At 45.8% G+C, this 23,888-nt stretch overlaps 2 protein-coding genes across 2 annotated transcripts; both read right to left on the bottom strand.

Moving 5' to 3' along the window:
- Positions 1-1,710: 1,710 nt before the first annotated feature.
- LOC110559569 (granzyme B(G,H)-like) lies at positions 1,711-18,273 on the bottom strand. The gene is made up of 5 exons (XM_060390629.1): positions 18,105-18,273; positions 3,373-3,523; positions 2,814-2,949; positions 2,422-2,682; positions 1,711-1,892 (listed from the first exon to the last, which is right to left on the bottom strand). Exons 1-5 carry the CDS (start codon positions 18,271-18,273, stop codon positions 1,749-1,751), a joined length of 861 nt encoding a protein of 286 aa, XP_060246612.1. The 3' UTR covers positions 1,711-1,748.
- Positions 18,274-19,851: 1,578 nt separating this feature from the next.
- Positions 19,852-22,934, bottom strand: LOC132656587 (granzyme E-like). The gene is made up of 5 exons (XM_060391721.1): positions 22,715-22,934; positions 21,506-21,656; positions 20,984-21,119; positions 20,469-20,729; positions 19,852-20,107 (listed from the first exon to the last, which is right to left on the bottom strand). Exons 1-5 carry the CDS (start codon positions 22,767-22,769, stop codon positions 19,964-19,966), a joined length of 747 nt encoding a protein of 248 aa, XP_060247704.1. The 5' UTR covers positions 22,770-22,934; the 3' UTR covers positions 19,852-19,963.
- Positions 22,935-23,888: the final 954 nt, after the last annotated feature.

The following is a 23,888-nucleotide window of genomic DNA, read 5'->3' as shown; positions in this document are numbered from 1 at the left end:
TCAGGGCTGCTTAGTGTTTTTATTTTAAGTTAAACCAAGCATTTTTAAAGCTTTTTTGTGTTGAGACAGTTTCTCTCTATATAAGTGGCCCTGGGCTGTGAGTTTGCTGTCCCTGTGCTCACACAGATCTGCCTGAATCTGCCTGCCAAGTGCTGGATTAAAGATGTGAGCCCCCAGGCCTGGCGCTTGAAATTTTTAACGCAATATAAACCCAACACAGAGAGATGTTTTTTATCATCATCATCATCATCATTATCATTGCCATCATCATCATTATTTTTAACTAAAGCCACACATTGTGCATACAGTCTTAAGCCATGAACTTCCTAACGCAGAGAAGCCCAGGAATTCTTGGAACCTATGTTTGCAGCAGTCACCATGAGCGTCTAAACACTAGAGGTACTTCCTTGTTTCCTTTTTCTTTTCTCTTCTCGGCCTCCTTGATTCACATTTAATTCTGTTTCTGAATTAGGCTTTTGAATGTGAGGATCTCTTACGACTTAAATCTGCATGAGGACAGTTTCTGCTGCCTTTGAAATAAATACGACCAGGCTGTCTAAGATGTGCTATCCTCTCAACTGCCGTCTCCCCAGATAAAATGCTGCTTTTCCGAATAGTGTGGGCTAGGAGCTACCTGACTGAAGTCATTTTCAAACCTCGTACCCCTCTGTGCTGACTGAGGAAAATGCAGAATTTTCTAGCTTTCTGAACACTTTTGGATACAAAAGACAGATATTGGCCAAGTGACCAGCAGGCGGTCTAGCCCTAGAGCCCAGCAGTGACTGAGATGAACATGCTCAGAGAGGCTCATGCTGCTGAGTGGCCTTGTTGCTATGGGAACTGAGCACACAGAGGGAACTGAGCTGACTGGGAAGGCCTGCCTTAGGCCTGAGATGTGGGAGATGGGGTGCAGGGCTCTAGAGAGAGAGACAGACAGTTCTGGGTTCCATGGACCCTCTGTAATGCCACCTGTGGCCTGGACCTTTGAGAGGCCCCTCTCTGAAAGGGTGTGAGTTGGGCTGGCACCACAGTGATGAGGCTCTAATGGACAGAATCACATGCTGCTTTGGGTGTCCTAGGTAGGAGGAAAAGCAGCAGAAATGTGCTTAGCCCTGCATGGTCTAGAAAGCTCAGAGGTGCCAGACTCATCTGAATAGGGATGAAAAAGAAGGGGTGGGGGAGCTAGGAGGCTGGAGGAAGCCTGGCCCTGTTTCCAGAGGGGGGCAGGGAAACTACTGCTAGATGAGACACAGGTTTGACTGAAAGAGCTATCCCCTTAAGGGAAGCCTTGGGAGAGAGATAGCCTGCCCAGGAAGGACCATCTCCATGTGATGTCAGCTCTGTGTTCTGTGTCTCCAGAACAAAGGTGCTTTTCCTCCCCTTTCTGCTATATGACACAGAGGAGGTGACAGTTCACCCTGAACCCCAAGCAAGAAACCCACAACATTTCTCCTGATGGTGGTTGTCTTTAGGCCTGTCAGAACAGCAGGCACTAGAGAGAATGGGACAAGCAAAAATGAGCTGGACAGTGGCCTTGCCCTGGGTTTCAGAGATATGTGTGTATGGGGTGAGCAGAAGAAGCGTGCCATTGGGCTCACTAGCATAGCACTGGCCCCTGTGAATGGACATGAAATAAATCAAGTCTTTTCATGTGCAAAGACCTTTATTAAGTTTCTGGAATCTGTCCTTGAGGACTCAGCTGTAGGGAAGATGGCTAGTCAGAAAGGGAGCCAGTCTGCTTCTTGTAGCTAGCTGAGTTTCATCGTTTCCTCTATCCAGGATAGGAAACTTGAGACTCTGGTGAAGACCCGTGGAGGTGAACCATCTCCTTTCCCAGAGCTGACGATGCCTGCGGCCACTTTGTTGCACACCAGAGGCCCTCCAGAATCCCCCTGTGAATTGAGGGGAACACATGAACTGCGCTGTCGTTCACCCTAATCCCAACCTCCCACTCATGTCAAGGCTTCTCTCTGGGAAGCATGACTCATAAACTCTGCTTGTGGGAGGCCAGAGGGCAGGCCTGGGGCCCCTGGGCTTCCCAGCTCTGACTGTGGACATGGACTTCACCTCCCTCCTGGGGTCGGCCTCTGCCCTTTCCCCAGGTCTGTCAGATCCACTCTCCGTGAAGGTGTGTGGGACCCTCATCACCTGGCTGTGGCTAGGACACACTCCGGGAGCACAGCTTCCTAAAGCCTGGGCCTGGAAGGCAGGCGTTGTGTGTCACACACCTTCTATTATACAAGCTGCCTTCAGCAGAGGCTCCTTGTCAGCTCAGGAGGCCCTAGGCAGTTCCTGGTTCCTGCTGTTCCCAGGGAGAAACATCTCAGCCAGTGGGTAAAGCAGTCCCTTGGTGTTTGGTCTCTAGGTCCCAGATTCCTTTCCCCTTCTACTAAGCCCAGAGTGGAGAGCAAGCCAACTTACCTTGAAGGCCGCATTCTTGATTTCTGGGTCCCCCGCACATATCTCAATGGTTTTCTCGTAAGATCGTGGATAGCAGGACTCGCACACCTGATCCTTCTGTACCGTCAGCTCCACCTCTTGTAGTGTGCTTGATTTTTTGCCATCTGGCTCTGTCCTCCCCCAGCCAGCCACAGAGCACACATCCCCGGGCTTCACATGGACGTTCTTCCTGGGCAGGTTGAGGGGATTCACCTCTCTAGTCTTCTTGGCCTTTCTCTTCAGCTGTTGGGGAAGAAGCAAGAGTCTACTCATGGCCTGCTGGGCTGAGACACCTTGAAAGGAAAGGTGTAAGCAGTGCTAAGAGAGGGAGGATAACAAAAGTGAAAACCCCTGGACCAAGAGTAAGGTCTCACCTTTAACAGCATGATATCATTGGGGCGGCCTTTAGGATTATAGTCCGGGTGGGGAATGGCTTTTTCCACAGGGATGACCTGCTGGGTCTTCTCCTGTTTCTTGATGTTGTGGGCCCCCAACTTGACTGTCATTTTGCTGTGAGAAAGCAGAGTGGACTTGAGAGATGTGGATTCAGGAAGAATGCCCCTCAGGCAGAGTAGGCAGGTGGGGCTCTAGCTGAGGGGACTTGAGGACACAGGAAGGCCTCGGTGTCTGACCTACTGCTCTCTGCTTCTCAAGGACATGAGACTCCTGGAGCCTCCCTCTTGCTTCTAGGAAAATTCTAACGTTTGCATTGACTCTTAGCATGAACTCTCATGTTAACCTCAACACTGCTTTAGTTTGTCCAGTATAGGGGATCAGCTCAAGGGTGCTGCTGGTTCTGCCTTCTCACTCTTTCACCTCAAATTTACCTCTTATCAGACTTGTGTTTTCACAGCCCTACCTTCTAGTGAGCTCTCAGGGAAGGACAGAAGATCCTGTGGGCGTCACAGAAAATGTGAGCAAGCTCTGCCTCACCTTCCCCTGCAGTGAGCAGCTGTCAGCACGAAGTTGTCTCGAACCAGGAAGCCTCCGCAGATTTTTCTCTCCCCATTATCTCTCAGAATTTTAACAAGTGCCATGTAGGGGCGCGAGTGGGGTGTGACCTCGTGGCCTCCAATGATTTCCTCTGAAAGAAAAGGCTAGAATATGGGGTGTCTGGGAGCAGCAGATAAAGTCAGGAGGGAAGATCTATGAAGGGGGTCTACAGTCCTCTTTGGGGATGGGATCTACAGTCCCCATGGCTATCACAGGCAGGATTCCTTGCACATGGAATAATCTTTGCTGAATCTTGAGCCTCAGAGCCCTGCTCTGAGAAGGGGTGGGCAGCATTGTCCTCCAGGCCCTGCTTTACAAATACATGGAGGGATAAGCTGTGCCTTCATCGTGCTAGAGGCTGAGCAACCCTTGTTGACCGGCTGTTGGTTTTCCTTGGGTAGTGAGTCACCCTCACCCCTCTAATCTTGATTGGTGTCATTTCCTCACTTTATACCCACAAGCCCTGTGGAAGTGGATTTTCTAACATTACCCTACTTTGGTGTCCAACACATCTTGGGCTCTCAGTAAAGGCCTTTGGCTGAATGGATGAGTGACTTCTAGTTATCCAGAGAGCAGGTGGTGCAGGGCTGTTGGGATTCAGAGCCTGGGGGACAATGGAGTAGTGTGCCGGGAGGATGGGAAGAGCTGGGGCCTTACAGGAAGAGGTGGAGAGGCACCTACAGCTCAACTGCAGAGCTAGCACAGTGTGCAGGGCAGGCTTCTTGGCACCCTGGGCTCTTTCTTCAGGAGCTGAGGGTGGAGGTTAATATATGATGCTCATGTTCTTGAGCTGTTGGCCTCACCTGCTTGCATGCTGTTCCTTAAAGCTGCCCTTTCCCTGGGCTCAAGTAAGTTAGTGATGTAAATTTTGTATCTTTGCAGTCTCTGTCACATCTCTTTCTCAGGATGATCCAGTCTCCAGGTGGTGAAGAAAAGCTGGGAGAAGCTAGTGCCCACTAAGCTCTCTGAGAACACCTTCCTTCCTCAGACCCTGTGACAATCTGGCCAGTGTTAGATTCCCAAGTCTGGGTTTGGCATGGGACCTGAGCTTCAGAAAGCTGCTGGGTGCAGTCAGGACAATTCCTGACTACTGCTGGACAGAAGGACAGCAGAGGGGTCATGGATGGCTGCTCTGGGACAGGGGTGTTCACTCACCTGCACCAGTGCCAAGTGGCAGGAGAAAGGTCAGGAGAATCAGGACTGGTGGCATCTTCCCAGAATGGCTGCTCAGACAGAGGAGGGCAGAGGAGACCCAGCCCTGGGAAGGGGATGAAGCAGGTTTGTGCTCACTGGGCTCACAGGCATTTTAAAGCTGTGTACCTCGCCTCCTGATTGGCATCACTTTACTGAAGGACGTTTTCTGGTTTGGGTAAAGATGACACTGTCACCACATTGACCTCCTATGAGCTGGGTTAAAGTTCAAGACAGGAGATGGTGTGGAGGCTGTGGTTGAGGAGGCCTGAGACCCCAGGAAGTCCACACTGACTGCACTGCGACAGAAATGTATCCTTTTCTACCCCATACACACTTTTGCATTCTGGTAGGATCTATTTAGTTTTCTGTTCTTTCTTTCTTTCTTTCTTTCTTTCTTTCTTTCTTTCTTTCTTTCTTTCTTTCTTCCTTCCTTCCTTCCTTCTTTCCTTCCTTCCTTTCTTTCTTTCTTTCTCTCATATTTTTCTCTCTTTCTTTCTCTCTTCCTATACTGACAACCAATTTATCCTAACAACTATAGCACTACAAACATCCTCACATAGTTACACAGCATTTAGTGAGATGTGCTGCTTCTTCATGTATGGCAGGCCAGCACTGCAGTACATCATGTCACTAAGCTTTGGGGTGACTGATCACACTGTGGAACAATCTTTTTGAATCGTCTGATGAGTTAATCTTAACTCACTCTGACTCTCCTGAAACGTCTAGGAAGGCACAGAGGAATCTCAAGGCAAGTGTGTGCCCCATGTCCAGGGCTCATGTGTTACTGCCACACATAGTTAAGTGCAATAATTAATCACAAAAGACACATGTAAGTCCCTGTTTATTAGGTATTGTCAATTTTCTCTGGGGCAAGTGCTTCAGGATTGAGTTTAATGCTCAGTGAGATTGGATCAGCATTGGCCTCTCTGCTGAGGTCTCCAAGAGTATTTTCTACAACTCTGTCTACCATTTTCTATAGATAAACAAGGACCTTGTTAAGATCTTGGATGATGATTTGATCATCTAGATCCAGGAATGAAAGGCAGGGATACAGCCCTGGACAAGGCTGATCTGGACTGGAGGGAGCTGAGAATCTGAGCTTAGAGCAGAAGATGGTGAGAGCTGGGTGAGATCAGCTCTGGGTGAGACAGGCTGGCCTGCACTGAGAACAGGGGTGTGTGTGTCTCTGTGTGTGTGTCTGTGTGTGTGTGTGTCTGTGTGTGTGTATCTCTGTGTGTGTGTGTGTGTGTGTCTGTGTGTGTGTGTCTGTGTGTGTGTGTGTGTCTGTGTGTGTGTGGAGGGGCAGGGTACATCCAGGCAACCCAGGGACCTACCTGGGATCCTGATTTCCAGTCACAGCTTCAGGTATGTGCAAATGAGTACAGCCTTGGAAACCAGAAACGCTGAAGTTTTGATTCTGTATGAGCTTTTCACCATGGCTGCACAGAACTGAACTCAGGCCCTCTGCAACAGCAGTGTGTGCTGCTACGACATCTGAGCCATCTCTCCAGTCCTGTGTGCTCACTTCTTGAAACGACTTGCTCACAGCTGTAGCTTCTGTAACATAGTGGTGGCTTGAAAACAGTGTGGTTGTAAAGTGTGAGCATTTGTCTCTGAGAAAGACCTATATAAGCCCTGTAAAGGTCATGAATGGATATGATCAAAAATATTTTTTAGTTTGAATGAAGAACTGCAGTTCTCTGCATTCCATCTGAAAATCAGCAGGTACTATGTGTGTGTGTATATATATATATATATATCAACTGAAAATGGACTTTTGAGCATACCAAAATTGTGACAATATTTCTGGAAATCTTGAAATGTGTTTTCAGATTCTCATGTCAAATGTAAGAGCAAGGCAAGGCTGCATCACTGTCCACAAACTGTATTCAGCTCTGTTGACATGCATAGAATTATTTGCTTTAAATTGAGGTCTCCATGATTCCACCTTCATGTGGAACACTTATGGTTTGAAACTTGGTATTGACAAGTTGGTTTTCCCTTAAAGATGAAACGAGCAGTGAAATCCACTAAAAGGCTCAGTAGGTAAATCGGTGTTCATTGTCAAGTTCTGGTACAAATTCTGTGTCAGCCACTCTGAGCAACTTGATAATGTTGTTATAATGTCCTCTGCTGAGCCATCTTACTCCTGAAATGTACATTATGTCACCAGAGGACTCTTTAGGAATTCCTGGCCCTGGAGATGATTTCATCCATGACCCTTATAAAATTTAGTTCTAATGATGATTTATATGATGTTACTCATTTTTCATGCTTTTGGCATCAAATTTTCTTTCTTATTAATTAATAAGAATTTGTTTTATATCCCAATAGTAGCCCCCCGCTTTTCTCTCCTCCCAGTCCCACTCTACCTACCCCTTCCCCTATTCCTCAGGAAAGGGGAGCTCCCCTACCCACACATCCTAACTCATCAAGTCACATCAGGACTGAGTTCAACCTCTTCCCCTGTGGCCTGGCAAGGCAGTCCTGTCAGGTGGAAGTGATCAAAAAGCAGGCAACAGAGTCCATGTCAGAGACAGACCCTGCTCCCCTTACTAATGAACCCACATGAAGCCTGAGCTGCCCTCAAAATTTCTTTTAACATTTATGTTTTATTCTTTGACAGCTTCAGACATGTATTCGATATATTTTGATAATTTTCACTCAGGATTGTCCCATCTCATTCTCAGCCCATTCCCACTGAGACCTTCTCTGCATACAAATTTTCTTGATGTCCTCTGCAAGCCCCAGCTTTAAGCATGAGCTCAGTCCGGTGATTACAATGATCTGCTGTTGATTCTATGAATCCCTTTGTCTTTTTTTTTCCCTTTGTCTTTTTATGCTTTTTTGAGACATGTTTCTCTGTGTAGCCATGTCTGTCCTGGAACTCTCTGTAGACTAGGCTGGACTTGAACTCGGAGATTCCCCCCACTGCCTCAGCTCCCCAGTGCTGGGATTAAAGGTGTGTGCCTCCACTGTCAGCTTCTTCTCTCACTTTTTTTTTCCTTGTTTTCTCTATGATGGTATAGAAGCCATGCTGCGATTAAAAAGAATAATAGATAAGCAACTATATTTATGTTTACTATGAAAACTGGCTGGAGTATTTCAACATCTCAGCTGCTGCAGTGCAAAGTGAAGCGTGGTGTGGGGAGCTGTGTGTGAGGGGTGTGTGGCTGAGGAGTGTGTGCCCTCAATGTCCAGAAAAGAATGCTTACTTGTTTTCCAAACACCACTACACACCCACTGTCTGCAAGTGTAGTTTAAAATATTTACATGTCGATATTGATAATCTCTGCGTTTTATTTTCTAAGTGACACGGAGCACGTACAAACTTTATGGTGCCAGCGAGGCTGTCTGCAGTTGGAAGAGGAAACACTGGCAACCTCACACTGCCATCAAAATGGCAGTCATGCATGTGTACCAACATCAAGAGAACACTTACACTCTTTCTGTCCAACATTGAAACATTTTGTCCGCAAAAAAGTTCATGAAAAAGAGCCACACAATAGAGTTACAACACACACACACACACACACACACACACACACACACACACACAAAGTCTAATCATGTTTTTACTGAGCTTACGATTTTTAAATGGCTGTGTTTATGGCAATTCTGGGCCATGTGCAGCCCACAGGGCCCCTGAGCTAGTCTATAAAAATAGAATGGCTTCTGCCATTTACCCTTTTTTTTAAATTTTTTTTTTTTATTAATTACACTTTATTCATTTTGTATCCCCCCATAAGCCCCTTCCTCCTCCCCTCCCGATCTCACCCTCCCTTCCCTTTCTGCATGCATGCCACTCCCCAAGTCCACTCTTAGGGGAGGTTCTCCTCTCCTTTCTGATCTTAGTCTATCAGTTCTCATCAAAAGTGGCTGCATTGTCCTCTACTGTGGCCTGGTAAGGCTGCTCCCCTCTCAGGGGGAGGTGATCAAAGAGCAGACTAATCTAATTATGTCAGAGGCAGTCCCTCTTCCCATTACTATGCAACCCACCTGGACACTGAACTGCCATGGGCTACATCTGTGCAGGGGTTCTAGGTTATCTCCATGAATAGTCCTTGGTTGGAGTCTCTGGGAAGTTCCCTGTGTTCAAATTTTCTTGTTCTGTTGCTCTCCTTGTGGAGACCCTGTCCTCTCCAGCTCTTACTATTTCCCACTTCATAAAATTCCATTCACTCTGCCCATCAGTTGGCCATCAGGCTCAGCATCTGCTTTGATAGTCTGCAGGGCAGAGGCTTTCAGAGGCCCTCTGTTGTAGGTTCCTAGTTTGTTTCCTGTTTTCTTCTTCTGGTTTTCAGAGGCCTTCTGTAGAAGTTTCCTAGGTTGTTTCCTGTTTTCTTCTTCTTCTGATGTCCATCCTCTTTGCCTTTCAGGATGGGGATTGGGCGTTTTAGTTAGGGTCCTCTCTCTTGCTTACTTTCTTTAGATGCACAGATTTTTAGGGTTTGTCCTATGTTGTATGTCTATATGAGTGAGTATATACTGTGTGTGTCTTTTTGCCTCTGGGACAACTCACTCAGGATGATCCTTTCCAGGTCCCACCATTTACCTGCAAATTTCATGATTTCCTTATTTTTCATTGCTGAGTAATATTCCATTGTATAGATGTACCACAATTTCTGCATCCATTCTTTAGTTGAGGGGCATCTGGGTTGTTTCCAGCTTCTGGTTATTACAAATAAAGCTGCTACAAACATGGTTGAGCAAATGTTCTGTTTGTGTACTTGAGCCTCTTTTGGATATATGCCTAGGAGTGGTATGGCTGGATCTTGGGGAAGCGCTATTCCTAGTTGTCTGAGCTAAAGAGAATTCTCAATAGAGGAATATCGAATGGCAGAGACGCACTTAAAGAAATGCTCAACCTCATTAACCATTAGGGAAATGCAAATCAAAACAACCCTGAGATTTCATCTTACACCCATGAGAATGGCCAAGATCAAAAACTCAAGTGACAACACATGCTGGAGAGGTTGTGGAGAAAGGGGAACCCTCCTCCACTGCTGGTGAGAATGTAAACTTGTACAACCACTCTGGAAATCAATCTGGTGCTTTTTCCATTTACCCTTTTTAAGATACCGTTTTTAATTGAAAATAAGTTTCTTGATACAATATATTCTGATCATGATTTTCTTTTTTTTTTTTTCAATGCAGTTTATTCAGGAACCTTGAACAATCATCTGACCCTGGAGAAAGCCAGCCCACAGCTTAAATAGCCTCTGGGTAGCCAACCCCAGCATGCCACGTGGGCAATGCAGATAGGTCCACATACATGGAAGCAAGCCAGATCCTCAGCCTTAGCCAAATGTGGAGTTGGAGTTGTTTGTAACAGAGAGCACTCACCATCGGGAAGGTGGAAGGCGGAAACCAGCTCCATCTTTAAGGCGCGGCATTACGCAGCTCTCTACAGTTCCCCCTTTTTGTTTTAGACGCATCAGGCAAGAGTAGAGGTCTGATCTCTGATATTAGAAATAAATTGGGACTTTGTACTGATGTTCATTTAGGTGTCATCCATCCAAAGAGCATCAGACCCGTCCGATACCTTTTTCTCAGAGGCGGGACCTGGGGCATCAACCCGCATGCAATCAGACATGCTCTTCTCTGGGTCAAAAGCGGCTGACCCTGAGTGCAGTGCTTAGCCTCGCATCCTGAGTGTAACATTTTAGCTTTTTATGGTAGCCAACCATGCTTGGGGAGACTGTCCTGCTTCAATGGCTCTAAAGGCCTGAATGGTCATGGCTGCATTACGCTGTTGTGGGACTCTAATCTTGCATATATACCACAGGCAAACCAAGGTGACCAACACCAGAAGGCCTGCTAACGCTCCCATGCCCGCCCATTCCTTCAGATGATTCATGGCTGCAGCAATCCATGATGATAATCCTGTGGCTAGTCCTGCGTCCACTCTGGTAGAATTTACCGTGACAATGGCCACTCTCAGCTGCTCCATCGTAGTATCGAATTCTCCAGTTCAATTACCTAAAATATAGCTAGACAATTGTTTAGACAGATTTGCAGCACAGGGAAAATTCTCATGTTGTATGCTAGTGACTCAAAGTCCAGCATACTTTCATTGACAGCCAAGTTGAGCGATTTGCCATAGGGTATCAATTTGCTCCTGTACGAGGTCAATCCTCTGACTGAACACCATCAAGCCTCCTTTTAGTTGAGCATTAATTCCTTTTTGTACATCTAAGGCATGAGCTACATTGGCTAAAAGGTTATTCAGGGTCTGAGCAGTCTGCACAGTATGACTCATGGCTAATGCCACGGTGGTAGCTCCAACAGCCACCAATGAGATGGCAGTAACAATGGTGACTGTAATTCCAAGATCCCTTTTCTGTCTGAAGAGAGTCATAGTGTGAGGGGCATCAACGGGTACAGGCACCCAGCGAGGCATGCGAGTAACCAGCTAGTAAATTTACTAGTATTCCAGCATTGGGCAAAAAAAGCAAGTATCATTACCACAATTACTTGGCTCTATCTGGCTAATAATGAATAAAAATGGGGGATATAAACAAATAGGTGTGGGCTTATAGGAAATATTATGAGAAGCCTTAACCCCCTCGTTGGAACATCCTGCATCAGTTCTAGAACTAGCAGTGGTGGTGTCCGAGGTCTGAGTAGGTTCAGGAGACCATTGCCCCAGGGGCGAGACGTGCTCCATGTAAATTGACTAACTCCATGTTTTCCTCCACTTTTGAAAGTCATTTAATGTTCTTAAATTATTTTTTCCCTTTTTTAAAAAATTTTTCATCAGTTACACTTTATTCATTCTGCATCTGATCATGATTTTCTATCCCATTCTCTTCCAAACTCCTTTCCACTACCCAACCCATAAAGCTCATTATTAAGAAAACCTTGGAAAAAAAGAAAAACACAGCAAAACTAACAAGACTTGGAGTCCATAATACTCAATGAACGTCTCTTCAGTTAAAATCAATATTCAGAATGAAAGCTATGAAACATCACATTAAATTTTGCACTTTCAGTTCAGAATATATTTTGACTGCTTATTCACCACCAAACCAAAAAAAGAATCCATGACGGAAGTAGAACAATTAATTTAACAAATTCTTCAGAACTCATGTCCACCACCCATGTTCACTTCTTTGTCATTTCCTTATGTTTAGGCTTTTTTGTTCTCTTGTTCTTTCTTTACACTATATCGTACTCACGTGTACATCTGCTTACCTATAGGCTATATTACTGGATCTATTTCACATGTCAAACAGAACATGTGGTTTATTTCTTTCTGAAGTTTTAAGACATTACAAAAAAAAATCACAGAAGATGCTACATGATGGAAAACAGCGACTTCCTGTACAGAACACCAATAGTGCAGGCACTAAGATCAGCAATTAACAAGTGGGACCTCAGAAACTGTAAAGCTTTTGCAATGCAAAGGACACCTCCAATAGGACAAAATGTAAGCCCACAGAATGGGAGAAGATTTTCACCAACCTCAGGAACAGCTCTGTCACTCCTGAGCATGGCTACATGGCACCAATAGGTTTTGACTTTTACCATTTTACCCATTGCTAAAAATTATTAGATTATATTTTTAAGTTGCCATGGTCCTTTCTCTTATTTGGCCACTGACTCATTTCTGAGACTATAGCTAAGATGTCTAATAAGGATTTACAGCTGACCCCAGCACTGACTCTTCTTTCACCACTTAAGACCTGACTCCTGAAGAAACACCTGTTCTCTCTGGCTTCTCTTGCCTTTCTTGCTTGCTTGCACTTGCTGCTGCTGCTTCCATGGAAGCCCCACTTCCCCTGCCCTTCTGGGGAATACATCTCCTTTGTGCTGAGAATTTGGTGTCTCAGTATGTCCTGTACTGATTTTGGGGGTGATATTAGCCCTGACAGAAAACTAATATCCAAAGTGTGCAAAGAACTCAAGAAACCAAACCAAAGAATCATATTAGAAATGGGGTGCAGATCCAAGTAGATAATTCTCTATACAAGAATCTCAAATAGCTGAGAAACACTTAAAGAAATGTTCAACATCCTTAATCATCAGGAAAATGTAAATCAAAACTACTTTGAGATCCTATCTTACACCTGTCAGAATTAATAGGCTCAATAACACAAGTGACAGCTCATGCTGGCGAGAATGCGAAGCAAGGAAAACATTTCTCCATTGCTGGCAGGAGTACAAATGTGTACAACCATTATGAAAATCAATATGGCAGTTTCGCAGAAAATTGGGAATTGATATAACTCAACCCCCAGCTCTAACACTCTTGGGCACATACTCAAAGGCTGCTCCATCCTACCACAAGGAGACTTGCTCATTTATGTTCGTAGTAGCTTTACTCACAATAGCTGTAAACTGCAAACAACCTAGATGCCCTCAACAGAAGAACAGATAAAGAAAATGTGCTACATTTACACAATGCAGTATTGCTAGTTGTTCAAAAATGACATCATGAAATTTGAAAAAAAAAAAAAAAAAAGATGAATGGAAGTTAAAAAAAAAAATTTCCTGAGTGAGAACACCCAAATGCAGAAAGGCCAACATGGAATGTCTGGTCCAACATGAAGTTCTAACCGCAAAAGGGAGTCCATTCCTGACACTGCCTGATGATCAAGAAGCAGAGTCTGTATAGCCCAGAGGCAAGGATAGAGCCAAACACAAATGGCCATAAAAACAGAAGTTTTAGATTCCTAATGATATTCTACTGTACTCATAGATGGGTGCCTCTCCCAGTCGTCGTCAGAGAGGTTTCCTTCAGCAACTGATGAAAGCAGATGCAGAGACTCAGAGCCAAACCTTAGGTGGAACCATCTCTGAAAAGGAGGAGAAATGATTTTAGGCACCAAAGGGGCCAAAGGACCCTTGGAGCACACGGCCCTCAGAACCAACCAAGCAGGGCTCATAGGGGCTCACAGAGACTGAATGACAATCACGGAGCCTATGTGGGTCTGAGCTTGGTCCTCTGCATGTAGGTACACAACGTAGCTTGGAGACTCCTAGGTTGTGTTCTTGTGGGACTCCTGACAGTGGGAGCGGGCGTGCCTACTCTTAGGGCCCTTTCCTTCTACTAGGTTGCCTCATCCAGTCTTGATATGAATGTTTGTGTCTAGTATTATTGTAACTTGCTGAGTTGTGTTCTGTTGGTACCCCTAGGAAGCCTGCCCTTTTCTGAAGGAAAAGGGGGAGGAGTTAATCTGAGGGAGATGCTGGGCTTTTCTGAGTCTGCGTCTGAGGTGCTTGGAAAAGGAGAGGGAGGAGAAACTATGGTCAGGATGTAATGTACGAGAGAAGGCAAAAAAGGCCTAATTTCCTAAGGGTGCTGTGTGAGGGACTTCCTAGGGTCACACGGGTCACCGTGAACTGTCTTATACTCCAGCTGGAGTGGTGGGCGGGGTCATTGGTTTGAATGTCAAGCAAGCTAAAGCCTCTCTGCTTACCTTTCTCCTGCTCACCTTTTTCCATGAGGCCTCCATACGAGGTACATTGAAAACCACAGGTTTTTCAACTATCTCCCATTTTCACACACTGTATCCTGAACCGTACCAGATACACTCATGGCACTGTTAGAATATAGAGAATTTAATAGTATTTTAAAACGTGACTGCTGTGTAGATCTTGTGGTGTCCTTGACCTTACTGGCTCACTCAATTGTTCCCCACACTCTTCCACAAAACTCCCCAAGCTCTGTCTAGTGTTTGCTGTGGGTCTCTGTATTTCTTCTCATCAGCCACTGGATAAAGCCTCTCAGAAGACAGTTATGTTGGGCTCCTGTCTGCAAGCAAAGCAGAGTATCGTTGATATTGTGAGTGGTTGGCTCTCTCTCATGGGGTGGATCTCAAGTTGGGCCAGTCGCTGTTTGGATATTACCTCAATATCTGCTCCATCTTTATCCCTACACTTCTTGCAGGCAAGACAAATTTTGAGTCGAAGGTTTTATGGGTAGGTTGGTAGTCCCACTCCTACACTGGAAGTCCTAGCTGGCTACAGGAGGTAGCAACTTCAGGCTCCATAGCTCCTGCTGCTAGGAGTCTCAGCTGAGGCCACCCCCGTAGACTCCAGGGAGCCTCCCCATCCCAGAGACACCCTCCCATGGATTTTCATTCTCTCTTCGAGTTCTACCCCCAACCCACTGCCCTTCTTATACCTGATATGCATCCCTAATCCCATACCAACCCCTCTCCTACCCAGTTCCTTCCCTCCATCTGCTTCGGAGGTCTAGTTTATTTCCCTCTGAGTAAGAATCAAACACCCTGTCTTGCATCCTTCTTGTTAGCTTCTTTGGATCTGTAGATTGTAGCATGGTTACCATTTACTTTATGACTAATATCCACATGTAAGTGAGTGCATGACATGTTTGGCTTTCTGTGCTACCTAGCTCAAGATCATTTTTTTCTAGTTTCATGCGTTTGCCTCCAAATTACATGATTGTCCTTGTTTTTAACACCTGAGTAGTATTCCATTGTGTAAATGTACCACATTTTCTCTGTTCATTCTTTGGTTGAGGGACATTTAGGTTGATTCCAGTTTCTGGCTATTACAAATAAAGCTGCTATGAACATAGTTGAGCAAATGTCCTTATATATGGTGAAACATCTATTTGGCATATGCCCACGACTGGTATATCTGGATCTTGAGGTAGAACTAGTCCCAATTTTCTGAGAAACTGCCAGATTGATTTCCAAAGTGGCTGTACAAATTTGTGTAAGATGGAATCGCAAAGTCATTCTGATTTGCATTTTCCTGATGACTAAGGAAATTGAACATTTTTATAAGTGCTTCTCAGCCATCAGCGATTCCTCTGTTGAGGATTCTCTGTTTAGCACTGTACCCCACTTTTTAATAGGGTTATTTGGTTTGTTGGTGTTTAATTTCTTGAGTTCTTTGTATATTTTGGATATTTGCCCTCTGTGGGATGTTGGGTAGGTGAAGATCTTTTCCCAATCTACAGGTTTCCATTTTATCCTTTTGACAATGTCCTTTGCCTTGCAGAAGCTTATCACTTTCATGAGGTCCCATTTATTAATTTTTGATCTTAGGGCCTGAGTTTTTGGTGTTCTGCTCTGAAAGCAGTCTCCTGTAGCAATATAGTCAAGGTCATTTCCACTTTGTCTTCTAATAGATTAAGTGTACTCGGTTATATGTTGATGTATTTGATCCATTTGCACATGAGTTTTGTGCAGGGTGATAAATATGGATCTATTTCCATTCGTCTACATGCAGACATCCGGCTAGACCAGGGCCATTTTGTAAAGCTGCTTTATTTTTCCCATTGAATGGTTTTGGCCTGTGGAAAAAATAGGTGTTCATAGGTGTGTGGGTTTGTTTCTGTGTCTGATTTGATTCCATTTATCAATCTGTTTGTTTTTATGCCAATGCAATGTGATGATACCTCCTCAAGATTTTTATTGTACAGGATTGTTTTAGTTATCCTGTGTTTTTTCACTTTTCTGTTTGAAGTTAAGACTTGCTCTTTTGAAGCCTGTAAGAAATTGCGTTGGAATTTTGATGGGAATTACATTGAATCTGTAGATTGCTTTTGGTAAGATGGCCTTTTTCACTATTTTAATCCTACTGATTCATGAGTATGGGACATCTTTCCATCTTCTGATATCTCCTTCAATTTCTTCTTTTAAAAACCTGAATTTCTTGTTATTTAGGTTTTTACTTGCTTGGCTAGAGTTACACCAAGATTTTTTTAATATTATTTATGGCTATTGTGAAGGGTGTTGTTTCCCTAATTTCTTTTTCAACCCATTTAAAACTTGTATAAAAGAAGGCTACTGATTTTTTTTAAGTTAATTTTGTATCTAGACACTTTGCTGAAGATGTTTATCAGCTGTAGGAGTTCTCTGGCAGAATTTTGGGGAGTCACTTATGTATACTATTATATCATCTATGAATAGCAGTAATTTAACTTCTTCCTTTCCAGTTTGTATCCCCTTGATCTCCTTTAGTTCTCTTACTGCTCTAACTTGAGCTTCAAGTATATATACACATATGTATATGTATATATATATATATATATATATATATATATATATACACACACACACATACACCGTGTGTGTGTGTGTGTGTATGTGTGTGCTTGTGTTTCCCTTTATTTTTTTGTTTTGCAGTTATGGTGTTATGTATTTGAGTGTAGTTAACCTTCTTAGGTTGGCATTTTCTTCTGGTATCTTCTGTAGGGGCTGGATTTGTAAATAGATATTGGTAAAATTTGGTTTTGTCATGGAATATGTTGTTTTTCCCCCATCTATGGTGATTATAAGTTTTGCTGGGTTATAGTAGTCTGGGCTGACATCTGTGGTCTCTTAGAGTCTGCAGTACTTGTGCCCAGGCCCTTCTGGTTTTCAGAGTCTCTGCTGAGAAGTCAGCTGTAACTCTGAAAGCTCTGCCTTTATATGTTACTTGGCTTTTTTTCCCCCTTGCAGCTTTTTATGTTTTTTCTTTGTTCTGTACTTTTAGTGTTTTAATTATTTTCTGGCAGAAGATATTTCTTTTCTGGTCCAATCTATTTGGTGTTCTGTAGGGTTCTTGCATGTTTATAGACATGTCTTTCTTTAGGTTATGGAAGTGTATTTCTATGATTTTGTTGAAAATATTTCCTGGGCCTTGGAGCTGAGAGTCTTCTTCTTTTCCTATGATTCTTAGGTTCGGTCTTTTCATAGTATTCCAGATTTCTTGAATGTTTTGTGTCAGGAACTTTTCAGATTTAACATTTTCTTTGACTAATATAGCAATTTCTCCAATCGGATCTTCTACACCTGAGATTCTCTCTTCCATCTCTTGTATTCTGTTGGTAATGCTTGCGTCTGTAGTTCCTGTTCTCTTCCCTTGTATTCCATCTCCAGGAGTCCCTCAGTTTGTGTTTTCTTTATTGCTTCTATTTCTACTTGCAGGTCTTAAACCATTTTATTCATTTCCTTCACTTGCTAGATTGTGTTTTCCTGTGTTTCTTTAAGAGGTTTATCCATTTCTTGTAGAAAGGCCTCTAACATCTTTCTAAGGTTGGATTGAAGGCCATCTTCTTGTGCTTCTGTGCTGGGATATCCAGTGCTTGCTGTGTAGAATAGCTGGCCTCTGGTGGTGCCATATTGCCCTGGCTCTTGTTGATTGTGTTCTCATGCTTGCCTTTTGCCATCTGTTTGGCCTCAGTGTTGGCTGGACATTTCTGTTGCTGGTATCAGGACTCCTCAGGAGAGTGTCGGAGCCTTGGACCTGACAATGGGGTTTGGGAAGCAGCCTGACTGTACCGCAGGTGGATTTGAATGTTCCTGCAGGCCTCCTCGTGAAGGGAGTCGGAGCTATGGGCCTAACAGTGGAGCTCAGTGGACAGTGTGCAGCTCACCTCTACTGGCTGTGCTCCCAGAGGACCAGGAAGTCAAGGAACTGGCCAGGAGGAGTCTAAACTGAATGTTTCTGGGGCCCTGCAGGCCTCCTAGGGAAGGCAGCTGAAGGGGCTTGGGGCAAGCCTGTAGCTCACCTACTTTGGCTGTGTTCCAGGTAGACCTGCAAGGCCGGGGACTGATGGAGCGGGGTCGGGGTGTCTATACTGGATGTTCCTGGGGCCCTGCAGGCCTCCTGGGGAAAGCGGACAATGGGGCTCAGGGGACAGCCCGTGGCAACCCCTGTTGGCTGTTTCCTTAATTTAATCATGTTTTTAAGCTTAATTTTTTGTGAATTCCAAATTTAGATAATTTTGTGTCACTCTGAACTATCCAGTGAAGAGGATGAAGAGGAAGAAGGAGTCTACTGTGTACCAGATACAAAGCCAGAGACCTATCAAGGTTGGTAGATGTTGTGGCCTAGCATCCCTTGGAGCCTCAGGTTCAAAGATGTCATATCCTCATGTGGCCAGCAGGGGGAGGCGGAGGTTCCATGCTGAGCCAGGGTTGTTGAGAGACTGGAGGTCATTTCTGACCCTTTCTCTTCATGCAAGACTTGGGCTGGAACAGGGCTCAGCCAGCCTAGGTGGGAGGGGTGAGCATCAGGTGACTGGAAACCCAAGTTAGCTGGAATGTGAGGTAGAGGAAACTCCACAGCGTTTGGAGCTTGTAGGTAGAGGAGTGAGAGGCTGGCTTAAGTCAGGCCTGGGGGAGGTGGGCTGGAGGAAGTCAGATGGAAAACACTGGAAGGTCAGCAAGGGTTAAAGAAATTGACTGAGCTCTGTGCTGGGCTGGGAAAGGGACCAAGGTGAGCCTGGGGCCTTTGGAGGGATGTGTCAGCCCCTAGACTCAGGACAGTTCCGGTGGTGAGAGTAGCCTGTCCTGCTAGGGAGGGGGAGGTCCTGGGAACAGGAAACTGAATGGGTGGCCCGGCCCTCACACTTGTCAAATCTCCCTTCACCCAGTGCCTGGTTCAACTCTCTGCCAAGTGTTGGGGCTCGATGAAGGTGGCTCAGAGATGGTAGGAATGTCCTAGGCCCGGGAAGATTCATTTCTGGAGCTGAGTATGAAAACGAGTGTATGACGCCTTGGCAGTGCAGTCGCCTCCTCATGGTTGTGTATGAGAAAGCCAACCTTGGAGGGTTGAGAGTTAAAATAGGTGTGTGGTGGGATAGGTCATACACCTCCAATCCCAGCGCTGGAGAAGCAGAGGAGGGCAGATCTCTGTGGGTTTAAGGCCAGGCTGGTTTACACAGTAAATTCCAGGCCAGTGAGAGCTATTCGGTGAGGTCCAATCTCAAAAAGAAAAACTAAGAAACAACAACCTACCCTCCTAGAACCTCGGGATTTTCTACTGGTGCCCCAGTTCCTGAAATAATGACTGTGAGACTTTATTATTTCTGAATAAATGCCTAGTTTATAAGCTTTCTTCCCCAAACGGCTCGTAACTTATTTCACCCACTTATTCCATTCTCTGTGTCACATGGCTCATTAGCGCTCTTCAGTTTCATGTGTCTGTCTTTGAGTCTGGGGCAACCTTGTACCTCTGACTCTATCCCAGTGTTCATTTCCTTCTGCTGGGACACCCACCTCCTATTTCCTGCCTCAGCTCTGGGCCATCAGCCTTTTATTAACAGGTGATGTTTCCTTAGAGTACACGAGAGAGGTTCTCTCTAAACACCCCACCATGTAACATGATGAATATGTGTGAATTTTGTAGCCTGAAGTTCCAGCATAAGGAGAGGCTGGAAAGGAGGAGGTAGCAAAGCCCAGAATTGATAGGAGAGGGCTGCCTGGACCATTGAGGCGCATGAACAATGAAGTGGCTCAAACAACAAAGAACTTCGGTTATGTTCACTCTGGAGATTATTTATTGTGAATTTTGTGCCCTTGCGGCCCATTCCCCGCGGTTCTTGTCTGTGCACAGACAAGCTGGTCCTGCACAGGCAGGTTAAGAGCTGTTAGGGGAGCTTCATGTTTCTAGTTATCCAGGGCAGGAAGTGGACGACCTTCATAAAGACTGCAGAGATGATCCTCTTAGATTTTCCATAGGCTAAAACTCCATAAGCTCTGTTGTCACACACGAGGGGTCCTCCAGAGTCACCCTGTGGGCAGAGGAAGGAAGCACTGAGCCTGGTTCCCTCTGGCTCTGCTGTCCCTACATCCTCCTGGCAAGGCTGTCAGACCAGGGCCAGGGCAGGCTTTCCAACCTCCCTCAGTATCATAGCTCAGGGAGCCTGGCTTTTCCTTCTAGCTCAGTCCCAGGCTTTCCCTGAAGTCCTCAGAGATGCTCTGGGTAATTCATGCACCCTCCACTCTTGCCACACCCACACCAGGGACTAATAGGAGACCTACAGGGCTGTCCCTTCCCTGAGCTGAGGCTTGAGGGTGTGGCCATTCTCACAGTAAGTCCTCTCCCAGACTCAACTCTCATTGCATTTTGTCTGTTAAATGCTTAAACCCCACCTTGAAAGCAGCCTTTGCTTCCTTCGGGTCTCCAGCACAAATCTCTGTGGTCTTGGAATAGTGACGAAAGCGATTTTTGCATTTCTGGTCCTCCTGGACGATCAGTTCAACCTCTTGAAGGCGGGCAGTCAGTAAAATGTTCTTAGTGGAATTTGAACCCCAACCAGCCAGGTGGCACACGTCCCCAGGCTTTACACGGTCATAGCGGCTGGGCAGGCTGAGGGGCCTCACAGCTCTAGTCCTCTTGGCCTTTCTCTTCAGCTGATAAGGAAGAGGCAGGAGAGACCAGCTCAGCCAGGAGTCTACTGCCCTGGGTCACACTGAAAGCCAGGATGGAAGGGAGGGAAGAAGCAGGATCAGAGCAGGAGGGGAAGGACAGTCCTGCTCCAAGCAGAGCACAGGAAGTAGGCGTGGTGTAGGGGGTGAGTGGAGGAGACGGGAGGATGGCGGTGAGTGGAGGAGATCAGAGGACAGCGGTGAGTGGAGGAGGTGGGTGGGCAGGGCGCAGTTCTCACCTTTAACAGCATGATGTCATTGGAGCGGGCTTTAGGATTATAGTCCCTGTGGGGAATGGCTTTTTCCACAGGGATGACCTGCTGCGTCTTCTCCCTTGTCATGATGTTGTGGGCCCCCAGCAAGACTGTCATTGAGCTGTGCAGAGAGCAGAGCGGACTTGAGAGATGTGGGGCTCTAGCTGAGGGGACTTGAGGACACAGGAGGGCCTCTGTGTCTGACCTACTGCTCTCTGCTTCTCAAGGATATGAGACTCCTTGAGGCTCCCTCTTACTTCTAGGCAATATTCCAAAGTTTGCATTGGTGCTTAGCATGAGCTGTCACGTCAACCACTGCTTTAATTTGTCCAGTGCAGGTGATCAGCTCAAGGGTGCTGCTGGCTCTCACCTCTCACCCTTTCACCTCAAATGTACTGGTATCAGAGTTCTGTTTTCACAGTCCTGCCTTTTAGTGAGATCTCAGGGGAACAATGAAGGACACAAGATCCAGTGTGGGCCAGCAAATGTGGGCGAGCTCTGCCTCACCTTCCATTGCAGTGAGCAGCTGTCAGCACAAAGTTGTATCGAACCAGGAAGCCTCCACAGTTGCCCTTCTTCCCATTGACATCCACAGACTTAATAAAGGCCATGTAGGGGCGGGAGTGGGGCTTCACCTCATGGCCCCCGATAATCTCCTCTGAAAAGTAAAGGTTAAAATATGGGGTTCCTGGAAATAGATGAGGTCAGAAGAGAAGACCTCAGAAGAAAGGGGGAGGTTGGGGATGGGATCTACAGTCCCCAAGGCTGTTGCAGACAGGATTCCCTGCACATGGAATAATCTTTGCTCAGTCTTAAGCCTCAGAGTCCTGCTCTGAGAAGGGGTGGGCAGCATTGTCCTCCAGGCCCTGCTTTACAAATACATGGAGGGATAAGTTCAGTCTTCATCATGCTGGAGGCTGAGGGACCCTGGGCGGTGTCTTGCTGTTGGTTTTCCTTTGGTAGTGAGTCACTCTCACCCCTCTAATCTTGATTGGTATCATTTCCTCACCTTTTACCCACAAGCCCTATGGGCATGAATTTTCTAACAGTCTCCTATTCTCATGCCCAACACATCTTGGGCTCTCAGTAAAGGCTTTGGCTGCATGGATGAGTGACTGCTAGTTATCCAGAGAGCTGGTGGTGCAGGGCTGTTGGGATTCAGAGCCTGGGGGACATTGGGGTAGTCTGCCGGGAGGATGGGAACAGCTGGAGACTTACAGGAAGAGGTGGAGAGGCACCTACAGCTCAACTGCAGAGCTAGCACAGTGTGCAGGGCAGGCTTCTTGGCACCCTGGGCTCTTTCTTCAGGAGCTGAGGATGGAGGTTCATACATGATGCTCATGTTCTTGAGCTGGTGGCCTCACCCCATTACATGCTGCTCAGTAAAGCTGCCCTTTCCCTGGGCTCAAGTAAGTTAGTGATGTAATTTATGTATCTTTGCAGTCTCTGTCACATCTCTTTCTCAGGATGATCCAGTCTCCAGGTGGTGAAGAAAAGCTGGGAGAAGCTAGTGCCCACTAAGCTCTCTGAGAACACCTCCCTACCTCAGACCTTGTGACAATCTGGCCAGTGTCAGATTTCCAAGTCTGTGTTTGGTATGGAACCTTAGTTTCAGAAAGCTGCTGGGTGCAGTCAGGACAATTCCTGACAACTGCTGGGCAGAAGGACAGCAGAGGGGTCATGGATGGCTGCTCTGGGACAGGGGTGTTCACTCACCTGCACCAGCTCCAAGTGGCAGGAGAAAGGTCAGGAGAATCAGGACTGGTGGCATCTTCCCAGAATGGCTGCTCAGACAGAGGAGGGCAGAGGAGACCCAGCCCTGGGAAGGGGATGAAGCAGGTTTGTGCTCACTGGGCTCACAGGCATTTAAAAACTGTGCACCTCGGCTTCTGATTGGCGTCAATTTGGGTAAAGATGACACTGTCACAACATTGACCTCCTATGAAGTCCAAGAGAGTAGACAGTGTAGAGACTGTGGTTGAGGAGGTCCTGAGAACACAGGAAGTCCACTGTGTCTGAGCTGAGACAAAAGTGAGTCCTTCTTTGACTCTTAAAACTTTTTTTATTCTGATAAGATCTATTTTGGTTTCTTTGGGTTTTTTATTCTTCCTTTCTTCCTTCCTTCCTTCCTTCCTTCCTTCCTTCCTTCCTTCCTTTCTTTCTTCCTTCTTCCCTTCCTTCCTTCTTTTTCTCCTTCTTTCTTTTTTAATTTCTTTCTTTCTTTATAAAATAATACTGACAACCAATTTATCTTACCAACGATTATAGCACTATACAAGTACTTAGAGACTTGATACAGCACCGTATTGACCTAGGCAGTCAACAATGCAGTACATCATGTCACTAACCTTCGGGACGACTGCTTATACTGCTCAACAATCTGTTTGAATAGTCTGATGAGCTAACCCTAACTCACTCTGATTCTCCAGAAACTTCTAGGAAGTCACAGAGGAATCTCAAAGCAAGCGTTTGACCCATGTCCACTGATGATGTGTTTCTGTCATACACAGTTAAATGTAATAACAAATCAAAATGATAGGTACCTGTTTATTAGGTAGCTATTTATCTCTGGGGCAAGAGCTTCAGGATTGAGTTTAATGCTCAGTAAGATTAGATCAGCTTTGGCTTCCCTACTGGGGACTCCCAGGGTATTTTCTGCAGCTTTGCCTTGCATTTTCTATAGACAAAAAAGGACCTTGTTAAGATCTTGGATGATGATTTGATGATCTAGATCCAGGAGTGAGAGACAGGGATACAGCCCTTGAAAAAACTGATCTGGACTGGAGGACGCTGAGAATCTGAGCTTAGAGCACAAGATGGTGAGAGCTGGGTGAGGCCAGCTCTGGGCGAGACAGGCTGGCCTGCCCTGAGGACAGGTGTGTAGGACCAC

Source organism: Meriones unguiculatus, chromosome 9 (genome assembly GCF_030254825.1).
Source record: "Meriones unguiculatus strain TT.TT164.6M chromosome 9, Bangor_MerUng_6.1, whole genome shotgun sequence".
Classification (NCBI taxonomy): domain Eukaryota; kingdom Metazoa; phylum Chordata; class Mammalia; order Rodentia; family Muridae; genus Meriones; species Meriones unguiculatus.
The sequence above is the reverse complement of the archived record's forward strand: the minus strand, read 5'-3'. Positions and strand labels throughout refer to the sequence as shown.

Coding starts and splice junctions, on each gene's coding strand:
- LOC110559569 (XM_060390629.1), bottom strand. CDS start 18,273: ATGATTAAATTAAGGAAACAGCCAACAGGGGTTGCCACGGGCTGTCCC. Junction 3,524..18,104: donor CTACCTGGAACACAGCCAAA/GTAGGTGAGCTA, acceptor CTTTTCTTTCAG/AGGAAATCATTGGAGGCCAC. Junction 2,683..2,813: donor ATGATATCATGCTGTTAAAG/GTGAGACCTTAC, acceptor CTTCCCCAACAG/CTGAAGAGAAAGGCCAAGAA.
- LOC132656587 (XM_060391721.1), bottom strand. CDS start 22,769: ATGCCACCAGTCCTGATTCTCCTGACCTTTCTCCTGCCACTTGGAGCT. Junction 21,657..22,714: donor GCCACTTGGAGCTGGTGCAG/GTGAGTGAACAC, acceptor TTTACTTTTCAG/AGGAGATTATCGGGGGCCAT. Junction 20,108..20,468: donor AAGCAAAGGCTGCTTTCAAG/GTGGGGTTTAAG, acceptor CTCTGCCCACAG/GGTGACTCTGGAGGACCCCT.